This window comes from Nothoprocta perdicaria, unplaced genomic scaffold, assembly GCF_003342845.1.
Source record: "Nothoprocta perdicaria isolate Ctin4 unplaced genomic scaffold, notPer1 scaffold_9, whole genome shotgun sequence".
In the NCBI taxonomy this organism is placed as follows: Eukaryota; Metazoa; Chordata; class Aves; order Tinamiformes; family Tinamidae; genus Nothoprocta; species Nothoprocta perdicaria.
In genome coordinates, this window is record NW_020456198.1 from 6,813,921 (window position 1) to 6,827,371 (window position 13,451).

Consider the following 13,451-nt stretch of genomic DNA (forward strand, 5'->3'; position numbering starts at 1 on the left):
TGTATGTTTAAAGTGACATTGAATCCTTAGTGTCATCACCTTCAGTATCCAATTATTTTGCCATTAATCACTGCCCCTACCCCATTATTCCGAGAGTGCTTAGCTTAATGCAAAACACATCCTCTCGCCTCAAATTCCCTTCCCAAGAAATCAGCTTTGGGCTGCCTGTCCTTGAAGACTTGTTTCCACTTTGTGAATTGGATGGATGCAGAGCAAATTTTGGCTAACAGGCTGCTTCCCCCGGCAGGATCAGCAACTTAGGAGGCATCTCTGCAACCTTCCTGTGCTATGTGTCAACTTACATATCCTGCAGAGAAGGTCCTTGCCCAGGAAGCTGGTGAATACCCAAGATAAGACACTAAAAGGACCAAGGTGCCACATACGACCTCTATTTGTTCTCTTCTCATACCTAGTACCCCGGGAATGCAGGTGCATTTTACACTAATGATCGGCTTTTTTCTACATAAAAAGAGACTGCAAGCTGGTACCTCGATGAGCAAGCCCACAAGGATGGATTATTGTCTTATCAAGGCTTTTTTTTTTTTTTTTTTTGAGCTGATCTGTATAATTTTCCCTTTTCACCTTAGAAGTGTATTAAACCACAGCAGAAAAAAAAAATAAAAAACAAACTTCCTTTTCCTCAGACAATTCTTCCCTGTCATCATCAAGACATTTTTAGAACCATAGGTAAATGCCAGGGCAGCGCTGTCATCTCTGAACATGTGTATTTGTGCACCCACAGACACACACACACAACTAATCAACTTTTCTCTCTGTCCCAGCCTGTTTATTCCCTAATGCTAATTTAGACTTGTCCAATGCACGTTAAATGTCCTCTCAGGGAAGAAGCTGAGTGAGGGGGCTGTCCTCGATAAGCAGTACTTCCTAAACAGTGTCCTTCACTAACAGCGATGCAAAAAGAAATTAATATAGAATGAGTCAGATCCCTCCTGTGATGCTGTCCAAGAATGTTGTCATTTCACTCGTGCCCTGCCTAGCAAAGCAGTGTTTCTTCCTCAAAACAAATACCCAGAATACCTCAACCCATTGCTCTTTCTGTCTGTCTTATTTTCTTCCATTCACAAAAATTAAATACACTGTTTTCTCTTAAGGATGTAGGAAACTGCATTTGGTTATCATTCACAGGGAGGAGACTGAGCTGCAAATCTCTCTGTTGAGGGAAATAAGAAGTATTTATATACTATATATTTTTATATATATATAAAGATATTGACATTAAAAAAATGGATAGAGTTAGTAGATTTGATTTCCATTCCCTCTCACTGTACTCTGTTTAATCTGATTTTTTTTTTTATGGATGGCAATATTGATTTATTTTGCTTACCTGCTTCCCCATGGCCAGAAATAAAATATTCCAAGAATACAATCAGCATGATGCCTTTATGCTGCATGGCTCTCAGTGAAATATCTGTCCTCAGTGAAGCACAAAAAAAAAAAAAAAAAAAAAAAAAAAGCTGAAGAAATCTACAGGTTTGGTGCTTGCATTGCTTTCCTATATGTTCTTTCTTTCTCTCTGCTCACCTTCCTCTCGGCGCAGGGCTCAGCGCTGCTGTCTCATTCTTCTTGGTTTTGTTTGGGTCCGGAGGTGGCTTTTTTTTTTTTTTTTTTTTTTTTTTCCAGGGATAAAGATGCCTTCTGGGTGTCACCCGTACATCGCTCCCAATAAATAAATAAATAACGGAGCTTTACCCCTCTTCAAGCAGCAGGCGGGGGACGTTCACATCCTCGGCGCGGCGCCGTGAGTGCAGCATCGAGCGCGGCTGCGGAGCGGAGAGCGCTGCGCGGGCGGCTCCCTTCGGGGGCTCTTCCCAAACTTCGCGTCCTGCTCGTTGCTCCCGGCGGGACCGCGGTTTTGCCTGGCCCGGGGGGGCTGCCCGGGGTGGGTGCTGCGCGTTGCGGGGCGCGATCCCCGCGTCGCCCCCGGGCCCCGCTCCGCTCGCTGCGCGCGGGGCGGCCCCGCTGGCTGCGCTCGCCGCGGGATGCGGGCAGGGAAAAAAAAAAAAAAAAGTGACTTCTTGGCTCCTCGCTCGTTTTATTTTGTTTGCGTTTATTTCACCGTATTTCCCTCCTCCCTCCTCTGCCACGGAAGCCGCTTCTGCCCCCGCTCAGGGATTTGCTCCACACGGCGGGCGCCGGGGGACAGCGGTGAAAAACAAACCGAGCGCCGGGAGCGGGAGCGCCGGGAGCGCCGGGAGCGCCGGGAGCGCCGGGAGCGGGGCCGGGGCTCCGGCGGGGTCCCTCCCGCCGCTGCCGCCCGTGCCCGGCCGCTCGCCTAGCTCCAAGTTCTGCTCTCCCTCTCTTGCCGCCTCTAGCACATCTCGCAGCCCGAAGCGGGCCGTTTCTCCTCCCTGGTGCTGTCTGGTTTGCAAAGGGGATTATTATAACATGTGATCTTCTTCCTGTGCCGCTTTATATGTGCTTTTTTTTTTTTTTTTTTAGCGGGCAGGAGGAGGAGGGGGCTGGCTCGGTTCCGCACCTCCTGTCAGCTGGGCTGCTCGCTGCTGCTCTCCGATGCAGGCGTTGTTTTCCAGGCGCATCTTCCCCTCCAGGAGCCGGTCTGGCTGCGTGTCCGTGTGTCCGTGCGCAGGGCCCGGCAGCACCCTCTGCCAGGCGGCCGGCACATGGCAGCAGGGCCCCCCCAAAACACGGCGCTTTGCGGACTCTGTGGATTGCAAGGTGCTCACCTGGGCACACACGGGGGTTTTTCTTCCATAATCACTCACAGAGGTGAGCTGGGATGTGCCAGAGACTTCCAACTTGCCAGGGAAGTTGGGGAATGTCCTGGAGGGTGCCCAGCACTGTGGAAACACCTGCCTGTCCCAAAGACCTACCCGGCACTGAGCATGGTCCTGCAGACAGGTTTGCCCAGAGGCTTCTCCAGCACAGAGCTCCTGGTGACCCAGGGTCCAGTGTAGACATCACCATGTGGAAGTGCTGGGTCCCAGGAATAATTTAATTCAGGGAATGAATTCCCTCCCTGGCTCCATTCTCTCTTCCTTCAGCTTTTAAGGCAGCATAATGCCACCAACTCGTGGCTGATGTTGCAGAGGGAAGCAGGTCCGACGGGGTTCCAAATGAAGGTTATTCCTGTGCCCACATGTGGAAGGGAATAGACCTTAGGGGGATATGGAGGATGCAGGTCTTACAAGGAAAGATTTATTTCTCTGTAGATTGGGATTTTGATGTACAGGTGTGGATTTTGATGCATTTAGTTATGCTTTGGCATAGAATTTTCTCACTTCATACTTATATCTTCTCTTCTTCATATGTTTTTAATAGGAAAGCCCAATAGAAGCATTTAAAATATAACGAAGATTTTTCCTCCCTCTTTCTTTTGTATTTGTCTTTTGTTCAAGAACAGCTAAAACACTGTATAATTGCAAAACAACATTCTCCTGCCAGAGATGCCAATCAGCATCCTTCAGAGGATTCGAGTCTGCCGCGTGCCCTGCTCTCCTGGGACATTGGGAGTCTTTCAACTCAAGCATCTCCAGTGGGAGCTGGGGATGTGCAGCATGTCCTAGAGCTAAAGCCAACACGACATTAATGAGATGCTGTCATTTAATAACCAGGCTTTGTTGTCACTGCTTGTTGATTGATGCCTTGTGGAAAAATGTGGTGGTATTTTTTTTACTTTTATTCTAAAGGTTTTAGGCTTGTTCCTAACTGAAATGTTTCTCCCAGTTAATTTCACCAGTCTTAAACAGTGGCACCTGAGAACAATCCACTCCTGTGAGTTGTAGTTCAGCGGATGTAATGAAGAACAAGAAGCGGTGGTATAACTTAAAGAGCAGCTCAAAGCAGAGAACAAAGTGCATGTTGCAGTTTAAGTGGAAAGTCAGTGTTAAGCTTATTCATTTAGTTGCAATGTCTGGACAACAGTAGCATAAGATTTTGCAGTAGGATATAAAGTGACGTAGAGCTGAAAACCTTAATTTCCCCTCCCTGTTTTTCCTGCCTTCACTGCCTTTCCTGCCAGTGCTGATGAGGCTGCTAGGTTTCCTGTTTAATTCTGTTAAAATCGAGGCACTCCTGTGAGCTGAGCTAGCAACTATGGGTTGGCAACAGCGATTTTCTATGTGACGCACTGGTCAGATCTGAGGGACAGCCAGTACCTAGAGGTATCAAACGTGAATGCCCATCACAATGGAACAGCGTGTCTGGATAGTGCCCTGACTCACGGTGAGTAACTTCAGTCAGTCCTGACCTGCAGAGATGCAGAGGTCTTGTGGTCCCAGCAAGGCTCAGGCCCAGCACTCTCATTAGCCCATGGGGGAAATGAGCTGTTCTGGGATGTGAGTGACTTTCTCCAGCGTTAACTCAGCACCGGCTGACAAAACACCTAGAAAATAAACAGCAAAACTGTGAATCATTCATTTTGGGGGAGGAAGGGCGAGCCAATGGCACGGCCGGGAGCGGGGAGGTGTGTCACCGGGCCACCTGCCCTGGGTGCCTTGCAGCCTGTTTGCAGAAGCCAGGGGACGGGCTGTGCTCTTTGAGACCCGTCGGAGCCGAGGCCCATCTCCAGCGCTCGGCAGGAGCTGCTCTGCACGCATCGTCCCCTCATCCTCGTGCCTCTCCAGTTTGCCTTTCCGTTCCTCTCCGTAATTCCCTAGCAGCTATGAGCAGCCTGAAGGCAATCTGTCATGGTCTTCCTCTCCACCCCTTGCCCGCAAACAGAGGTCGGAGGAAAGGAGTCCCCCATGCGCCGGTGCGAACCCCTCAGCTCACTGCTCAGGAGGAAAAGGTAACACGGCCTCTCCCAGGGCCTCACTGCGCTTCCTTCCAGATAAATGCAGCTCAGAGCAGCGGGCCTGATTTCCTCGAGTGCTTTTCTGGAGATGGACTTAGCTTTGTGGCAAATGCATTTCCTTTTCTTTTATAATTTCGCTGCATAATGGGACAAAGTAGTGGGAAGTGCTCCGCCTTTTTGCTTGTTTTCTTTCTCTGTGGATGTAAGCAGGTTGATATGAGGGGGATTTGCTGCACGACAGATTCCATGCCTTTAAATGGCTGCACGAGAAGCTTTAGACTCGGGTGCTGTCAATCCAGCATCATCCCTTGGAGATGTAATTAGGAATGCTGTCACAAAACGCTGCATATTAATGGGAGTGAAAGCTTGCCCCTCAAATACAGAGAACACAAAATGTAGAGAATCAAAATCTTTGTGCAAACCAGGCACACGTACATGTATTTGCCTCAAAGATGCAAAGATAATTTATTTTAAACTCTAGTCTGATTTTTTTTTCTGGAATTTAGGCAAGTTTGTAAGAAGTTGGGTTAATTATTTGTCTTTAGTTGTGTAACTTTTCCTATGTCTTTTTGTTTGAATTGTCTACGTGAGCACTGAAGTAATCATTACATTTTTTCATGTTAGCATTTAAAAAGAAACTTGCAGCAGAAAATAATTGGATGGGTGGAGATCCTTAGGAATTTTGTGTGGGAGAAGAAAAGGTGAGTTCCTTGGTTGGAAAGTCTGTGCTTCATCATATATAACCTAAGTTATAATGTGACATTCTGGTCAGTACACGGAGGTACTTTCCCCACTAAAAAGTTGCTCCCAACTTCCTTGCTTTTCATGGGAGTTCCCCACTGGCACGAGCAGCCAAATTCTTTCCAAGTCCTTTTCCACAAGCAAAGAAGAGCCCAGGCAAAGCGTGAGAAGGGGAACAGCCGTGAGACATCCAAGGGGGGCTTCTTGTAGCACCAGGCAGCGCTCACGGCTGAGACCGTCTATGGGGACGTGTGGAAGTGTGGCCAAGTGTGCAGAGGACACCGTGGTGACGGCTGTGAGGAAAAAGGAGCAGGGAATGAGCTGCTGGCTCTGATGCCAGATCCTCTTCTCTACCTGGGAAGAGGAGGCAGTGGCAAAGCCCTCACACTGTGTATAGAAACTGCAGTAGTTTCTGCCTCCTGTAATTGCTGCAAGGAGAGAGCTGCTGCACGGGTCCCAGTCCCAGGCTACTGTCTGCCATCCTACCCTCATCTCCCCTTCCACATGTGATAAAAGGTCATTCATGCTGGTTGTTTTTTAGTAGCCTGTTAAAAGATTTTAAAGCTTCCTTTCTGATTTATGTTACTCTTAATCTTCTACCTCAAACTCTTAACAGGTTTAGAGGCTCAGCTAGTATTTATTTTGTATCTGAAAGGCCCAATCTCTTCTTTTTATGAGGTGTTCTGCACTTAGAAAAGTGTTTCTTTTTGCAAGATTGTGTTTAAGCTTTGAGAGAAGCTTCCACATACTGTCAGCAGTGCAGTGCAGACTTGTCTTGCCATATGACACTGCATTCATTTTCTAATTAAAGAGCTCTTGGGAAGCCTTGACAGCAGTCAATGGTGCTTCACTAGTTCATTTTGGTAAGGATCTGTCTCTCTGTTCACCTCCCTTCATTTGAATTTTACTCTTTTTTTACAGTAGTAAACCTTCACACCACCAATATATTATTTTTTGGGGCCCCCTATAAATGAGATTTATCAAGGTCTGTGTGTTTTGGCACCTGCTGAAGAGATATAATTCTTCCTATCATACCAGCTTTAATCTCTTTGGATAAATCAAATTATTTCTCAGAACTGATCTTGTTTATACACTGCCCGAGTCCTCATCCTTCTTCATTCTTCACCTGGGGCTTGTAACAGCTACATCTTCTCTCTCTCCCTTCCCAGATCAGGAAATACTAACTTCTTGTATCTCAGCATCTGTGTCTCAATATAAATAAGTTTCAGATGAAATACCCTGAAAATCTCATGCTTGGTGTGTCCTTTGCAAAACGAGGACATAACATATTCATTGACCTTCCAGTTAAGCTGGCACAACTTGGGAAATATACTTGCTTTAAGTCCAATGATGTTATAGCTTTCTTGCCACCCCCTCACAACAACAACAACAACAACAACAACAACAACAACAACAACAACAACAACAACAACAACAACAACAACATCATCATCATCATCATCATTTGTTGCTAATTTATTTTACTTTGTGTTCTCATGGTATCTGAGCCCTGAGGCCACTAATAGGCCTTTAACAAGCCCAATCAGCCTCACTTGGGGCTTCCACCTATGCTATGGGCCCAGGGACTCCATTTAAGCTCAGTCTTAGGCTTTTCTTTCTGAGCTATGTGGTAGGAATACTGGCTTCTAGCTCAGCTATAGTTCTTTGTGGCCATAGACCTTGTTGATCTGGACCCTAGGCTTTCTTCTCAGGGTGACCTTAGACTTTCCTTGTCTCTGTGAACTGGCCTGGTGATCTCTGGACTGTGTCTGACTGCTTATTGTCACCAGACCTGATCATGACTCGTGTTCTTGGCTTCAGCTTTGACCTGCCTCATCACCCCAACCTTGCCTGGTGATCTGGATTCTTGGTTGAAGCTGGCTGTTGCTCCTGGCCTTTCCTACACTGCTCTGCTCTCCTTGCTGTGGGATGGGGCCCTGGCTGGTGAGACCTCTGCCCTTCTGCCTGTTTTGTCTTGGCTCTGCATTTGTTAGCTATGCTGGCTGCTTCATGACATCCTGGTATAAAGAGCTAAAAATCATAGCTGGAAGTATTGTGAGGCTGTATAATACCTGAAGATCCTGTTGGTGTTACTGATGAAGAAGGAGGACTTTTGCCCTTGATGACTGCTTTACCCAACTGGAAATGAAGCCACTTTCAAAAAGCTTATACATGGATTGGGAAGGTCAGGTACTAGCTCGTCTTTTATAATGCTGTGGTAAAGAAATGAACTTTCACAGTCAATGGTGCGTTTATAGGGATGGCTCATCAGAAGTGACCCTTCTTCCTTGTGAAGTGGTCTGAACTGAGACCTGTCTAGGGAAAATAATAGATGAAATAGCAATCTCTTACAGTTGCTGCTTAGGGAATAGTTCCATTAATGATTTGGGATCTGGCTATCACCAGATGTAAAACAGATGGAAGGCAAACAATATCTTCACTGGGAAAAGACAGGAGAGCTAATATGTGGACAGTTGAACTGATCGCTTGCTCTTTGTGTTTTACTTTCCCCTTAGTAAAATGGTAGACTGCAGAACTTGATATTTATAAAGTGTCTTAAGATCCTTAAATTGGAAGTCCTGGTGTTGTTTGGGAAGAAAATGAACGCCATTCACTTTGAAGAGGCACCAGCTCTTCAACAAGAACCAATTAACAAGAGGCTGATTTGATTTCTCAAGAGACTCCCGTGACAAAGATACAGTTGATTGACTGAAGCAGAGTTTCATGGACTCTTTTGACTACCTCATGTTGATGAGTTGATGTTGATGAGTTCTGACTCTTGATTCAACGGCAGCAGGATCATGTTTTGCTGTTTGAATGCCATTAAGTACAAAAAGACAGTCTACTAGTGAGAGCTTAACCATGAGAGAAGCATTAGATGCACTTGGCAGATCTGAGAGGAAGACTCGGCACCAAATACCTGCATTGTGCTGAGCTGAATCGGGGACTCTCAAAATGACCAAACAGGTTTAGGACTATAATCACCATTGATTTTTCAAATTCCATTGAACTCTGAACCTGATTTTTAGAGATACTAAGAGCATGTAGCTTAAGCTGCTGTGAGAGGAAGCTTAAAAACAAGAGTAACACCTTGTGGATATCAGACCCAGAATGTCTAAAATTTGCCCTGTATAAAGGTTAGGTTAAAATTTATTATGGTTCTTTAATGAAATATAAAAAACAGTTGGCCTTGTTTTTCCTTTCTGCAAAAACATGATGATCAGTCTATTTAAATACAGTCCTTGAGTGCATTTCTGAGGTTATTATACAGTTTGATTTAATAATGAATACAGAAAATTAATCTAGATACATGTAGCAATTCCCTCTTCATAAACCTGATAGGCTCCATCTAACCATTTAAGGGTTCTGCCTCTCCTATTAAGAGGCTCTTTCAGAACCTTATATTTAAATTCTTCTAATTTGAAAACTGCTCCTTCATGGCTAATTAATAGCTATTTATTCCTCTTCCCGCATTTCCCTGAAGTGCCTTCCTGCTTTGACATTTATCCTGCAGCGAGACAGCAATCAAATGCCACCTTTGTTCTTCTAGGCTAAACAAGCCATTGTCTTAGACCCTTTTTATAACATCAGCTCTCTATTGTCTACACCGCCCAGGAGCCCTTCCTGCCCTTCACGTAGCATCAGAATTCATGTTTCTTTAATGCTTGAATCATCAAAATTCAGGCTTCTGTTAACACGGAACACTAACAGGGCAGAGGCTCTGGTTAAGTGAATTTGTTTGAAAATGCAACCAGATTTTGCTTGCACTTATTTTTAAGGTAAATATGAAAATTCGTTATAATACAAAAAATACTGGTCAAAGCTTGGGTGATCTTTACCATATTGGAAACAAAAATGTTTTCATCCAGGTTGTTTTCTGTGCTTCTTATAGGTGTCCAAAATGCCAAATGGGGCGACATTTTTTCATTTCAAAAGATGACACTTGTTCCTTTTGTAGAACTTGATTTTGCTCTTGCAGGGGATGTAGCACTGCATTTTCTAGTCTGGTAAATAGGTTTTTTCCCCCTTGTCATTCTCTGTGTGAAGTTTACAAGTCTGATGCTCATGTGGTGTCAATCAACATAGTTTCACTGATCCAAAACTATTTGACCTATGTGTGTTCAGTAGTGAGTATGTCAACAAGAACACTCGGGCAGTAGGGTAGAAACACTGTTATGGCCTCTCGAAGTTAAGTGGCACGGGCAGTCTCTGATGATAAAGTAACTGGAGGACTCTGACCATGAGGTCCAAACCATACCATCTATAAAATCTACAAAAGGTTTATTCCTGAGCCAAAACAAGGAATTTGTAGAGTTTATTGGGACTTTTAGCCAGGGCATTTTCTTCTCTCAGAGCAATAAAGATAGTAAAGGTGACAAAACTCGGGGGATCTAGATGCCTTTTCTCTAATCTTATTATCACATTTTTGGTATTACAAGAAATACCTTTATTCCCTGCAGGAAAATCTTGCTTCCATGACTCTCTGAGCTGCCAACAGCAGGTGCTTCAAGCCTGGGAATATCAGCCCTCTTCAAATCTGGGTTTTCCTGGTTAGACTCTTAGCAGATCTAGAAGCAAACTTGTTTTCTTTCTGCCCTCACTCAATACTTAGAAATCAGCTTAGTGAAGCTGTGAAGTTTTGTGTCCTTTGTGAGTCTCTTCAACTGAGAGTTGTTTAATTATTGCTGCCATTTGTAGGGCAATCTGCAGGATCATTTAATATTTTTGCATGCAATTGGCTTTCTTAAAGATTACAAAATCTTTATGCTCATTATGGTTTTAAACAAATGGAACATGAAATATGCAGCCACGACTGTTACTAAGGATTGTGATTTATTTATGGTTTCTTTCGTCCCAAAGGACACACTGTACTTTGCAAATTGTGGGTAATGTCTTTGAAAGCAGTAGAGAGTATAAACCTCTTAGTATCATTTAGTTCAGTGCTTACTGAACTAAATCAGTGCTTACTACTCACTTTACCTAATTTAGAATTGATGCATGTAGCTTCAGTAAGTGTCAACTACTATCTTCTGCAATATATTAGAATGCTAAATGTGGCGTGTCTTTGTATTTATCTATATCTATATATAAAACTTTGCCCCAAAACATCTTAATCTGGGACCAACTTATATAATTGATGGCCAAGATCCCTTACTTGAATGAAATGTACAGTAGGGTCTTCAATATCTCTAGCAGTTCAGGCTCTCAGATTAACGATAGTTGAACAATATTTTTCTTGGTAGTTCAGTGCCCCCTAGCACTGTGAGAGAGAATTTGTCCCTTTCTGATCTATAGGATTGAGTGCTACCTAATAAACCTCCAAAAACTCTCACAGCCACCCCGTACTCAGCTGTAAATTTGATTTACAAGGGAAGATGCAGATGGAGACATTTCGAGAGTGAAGAAGGAATGGTGGCTCCTCCAGTATGAGCTTGGCCTGTAAAAGTCAGGACTATGTTATCCTGGGCAGGCTTCCAGATGATTCTGCTGAAAGCTCAGGTCCATCTGCTTACCTCCATTTCTCTTGTTTTCTGTGTTTGTGTGTCACCTGGTTTTTCTTTTGGCAGCTGGCTTTGCGTAATGCCTTGCGTTATTTCCCACCCGAAATACAAAGGATACTAGCAGCGGAATTTGCCGAGGAACTCAGGCTGTATGGACATATATATATGTACAGATTCTATCCAGATATTGAGATGAGGTAAGGACTACAGCATTCACAGTTTGTTGCATTGCACCTCCCATATTTCTCCTAACTAGCTGTATCTTTGAGAGTTTCTTTGGCACTGAAATTCCAACTTTTTTTTCCCTTGGATAGAATCTTAAATAGTAAGGTTTCTGAGCCTACAAGCAACTTATATTGCTAAAGTTTTCCTTGGTGTTGCAGGATGTGGCTGCTCATCCTGGCAGTTGGGATACAGAGACCAATTCTCCGAATAATCCAGGCTAGGAGGCAGAGAGAAGTCATGGCCACCATATTTATGAGCACTTGTGATTAAATGACTTGGCAAAGGATAGGCAGAATCCAATTTCTTTCTTAGTTTTCTTTGCTTAGTTCTGGTAGTTGAAACCCGATTTGCTTGTACACATCATTTCAGATTTGCACTTTCTCCTTTTAGTTTCTTCCCTTCTGAAGAAAAATTCCTGTAACTGGAGGCAATTTGGCATTCAGAGATTTCTGTGTGATATTTTCTTGTTGTCTTTATCTGTGAGTTGAAGTGTCTTTCTCAAGCTTGGTGGATACTCTTGCAGGGCGTATCCCATAGAAGAATATCCTTGCAAGACCAAATCAGCTGCTGCTATTATGCTGATGATCATGAATAATCTGGATCCCTCGGTGGCTCAGGTAAGGCACAGTGAAAATGAGAAAGCTGGAAAGCATTCACATTAATAGAAGCAAGCCTGCAAATTATTTCCTGCATGTGTTTATATAAAAATTAAAAGTTCAGGCAAAAGGGGTGAAATTAATCTGCGCAGATGATTCTCCCTCAACTTTGAACAGGTTTTTAGTTGTTCATTAGCCTTTTGCTAGTTCTGTGCCACATCTCCTATATGGAGAGTAGGGTGGTCACTTCTGAGGCTAGACCCAAAGGGACTAATGTGCAGTTATGCATCTCTTGCACTCTTCTTAGGGCTATGCTGATTCCTTGTATTAAGTTCTTAGATTTGCTTCTGTACATGGATTTAATTCTGCACTGTGGACCCTGGTCCTGGCTCTGACTTTAAAGACCTCCTTTAATGCCAATGAAATGTCTTCAGCTCCCATTAGGTATGAGAGCTTGGTCACTGCTTGTGCAATAAGTAGAGTTCAGCTCTTGGTGTGTAGCTTCTACCTCATATATTGAAAAAAAATGATGTTGATGCTTTCTACAGCTTTGCAAGCTCATTTCTCAAGGACAGATTTACTAGAGGGTTACATCTACAGGGTATTAATGCAATAAGCTGTAGAAAAGATCTGTAACGGAGATTTTTATTTTTCAAATGACAGGATATATTCTGAAACATTTCCAGAAATTCCTTCGCTATAATATTGTTGAATTCCTTTTCTCAGTTTCCCCAGGAACTTGTCACTTATGGAGGAAATGGTCAGGTCTTCAGCAACTGGGCGCAGGTAGGACACAGCTACTTTGGTAACTCGTTTCATAAAACCCGTTTCACCCTCCCCCAAGCACGTTCTGCTTAGGCAGAGTTTGTGACAATTCTTGGCAGTCATTGTCTCAAAATACTCCAAAACATCCTGTCTGGATAGATGAATGCTCGGTTATGAACTGCATAGATGGGGAGAGCTTTATTTAGTAAGAAGAGCACAGACAGGCCGGTAGAAATATTGCAGTTTAAAGTATCAAGCTGTGTATGATGATAGGAAGAACAGGGGTTTGATTTTGTTTTGTTTTTCCTGCTGCCTTTGTATGAGCCTCTGTTTCACAGAAAAATTTTGAGAGGCAAACTGAATGCCAGAAAACAAAATACGTCTTTTGTTTGCTTGTTTCTGGTATTTTTGCAAAGTATTTCACAAGTAATGGAATAAATAATACAGATTTTCTTTAAGAAAGGGCAAAGGAGTTTGATTTAAGATTTTTATCCTGAGTCACCTTCCAATCTATCATAAATTCGCTGTGAATGTTCAGGTACTACCTGGTCAGATCTTAGTGCACTTTGCTTTCAGATCTAAGGATGTTACCTCTGATCTCTGGTGGGTAAAGTCCTGTCTAAATCCGACAAATGGAGAGGGGCAATGGATTTTGCAGTGGGACAGATGTGGCAGATATCCCACAGATATCTGTGGGACAGTTATGGCACAGGAGGAAAGGAGCATCAACCTGAAGGACAGTGTCATGCCTCAAGGCTGGAAAGACCCTCAGCTCTTCAGGTTGAATAACCAAAAGCTGATCTGCAGTGTGAGCTTCAGTCCAGAGGGGTGTTCCATAGACCTTATTGT

The 13,451-nt window shown here is 43.8% G+C and overlaps 2 protein-coding genes across 2 annotated transcripts in view; one reads left to right on the forward strand and one right to left on the reverse strand.

The window, feature by feature from the left end:
- The window catches only part of LOC112958752 (netrin-4-like), a 42,644-nt gene extending 41,194 nt beyond the window's left edge, over nt 1-1,450 (reverse strand). Inside the window, exon 1 of the mRNA XM_026052680.1 lies at nt 1,346-1,450. Coding sequence (XP_025908465.1) covers nt 1,346-1,412 — 67 coding nt within the window. The 5' untranslated portion in view covers nt 1,413-1,450. The remainder of the gene's footprint in view (nt 1-1,345) is intronic.
- A 3,058-nt stretch (nt 1,451-4,508) lies between these two features.
- UROC1 (urocanate hydratase 1) overlaps nt 4,509-13,451 on the forward strand; it is a 35,149-nt gene continuing 26,206 nt past the window's right edge. Inside the window, exons 1-4 of the mRNA XM_026052478.1 lie at nt 4,509-4,768; nt 11,083-11,213; nt 11,765-11,858; nt 12,564-12,623. Coding sequence (XP_025908263.1) covers nt 4,643-4,768; nt 11,083-11,213; nt 11,765-11,858; nt 12,564-12,623 — 411 coding nt within the window. The 5' untranslated portion in view covers nt 4,509-4,642. The remainder of the gene's footprint in view (nt 4,769-11,082; nt 11,214-11,764; nt 11,859-12,563; nt 12,624-13,451) is intronic.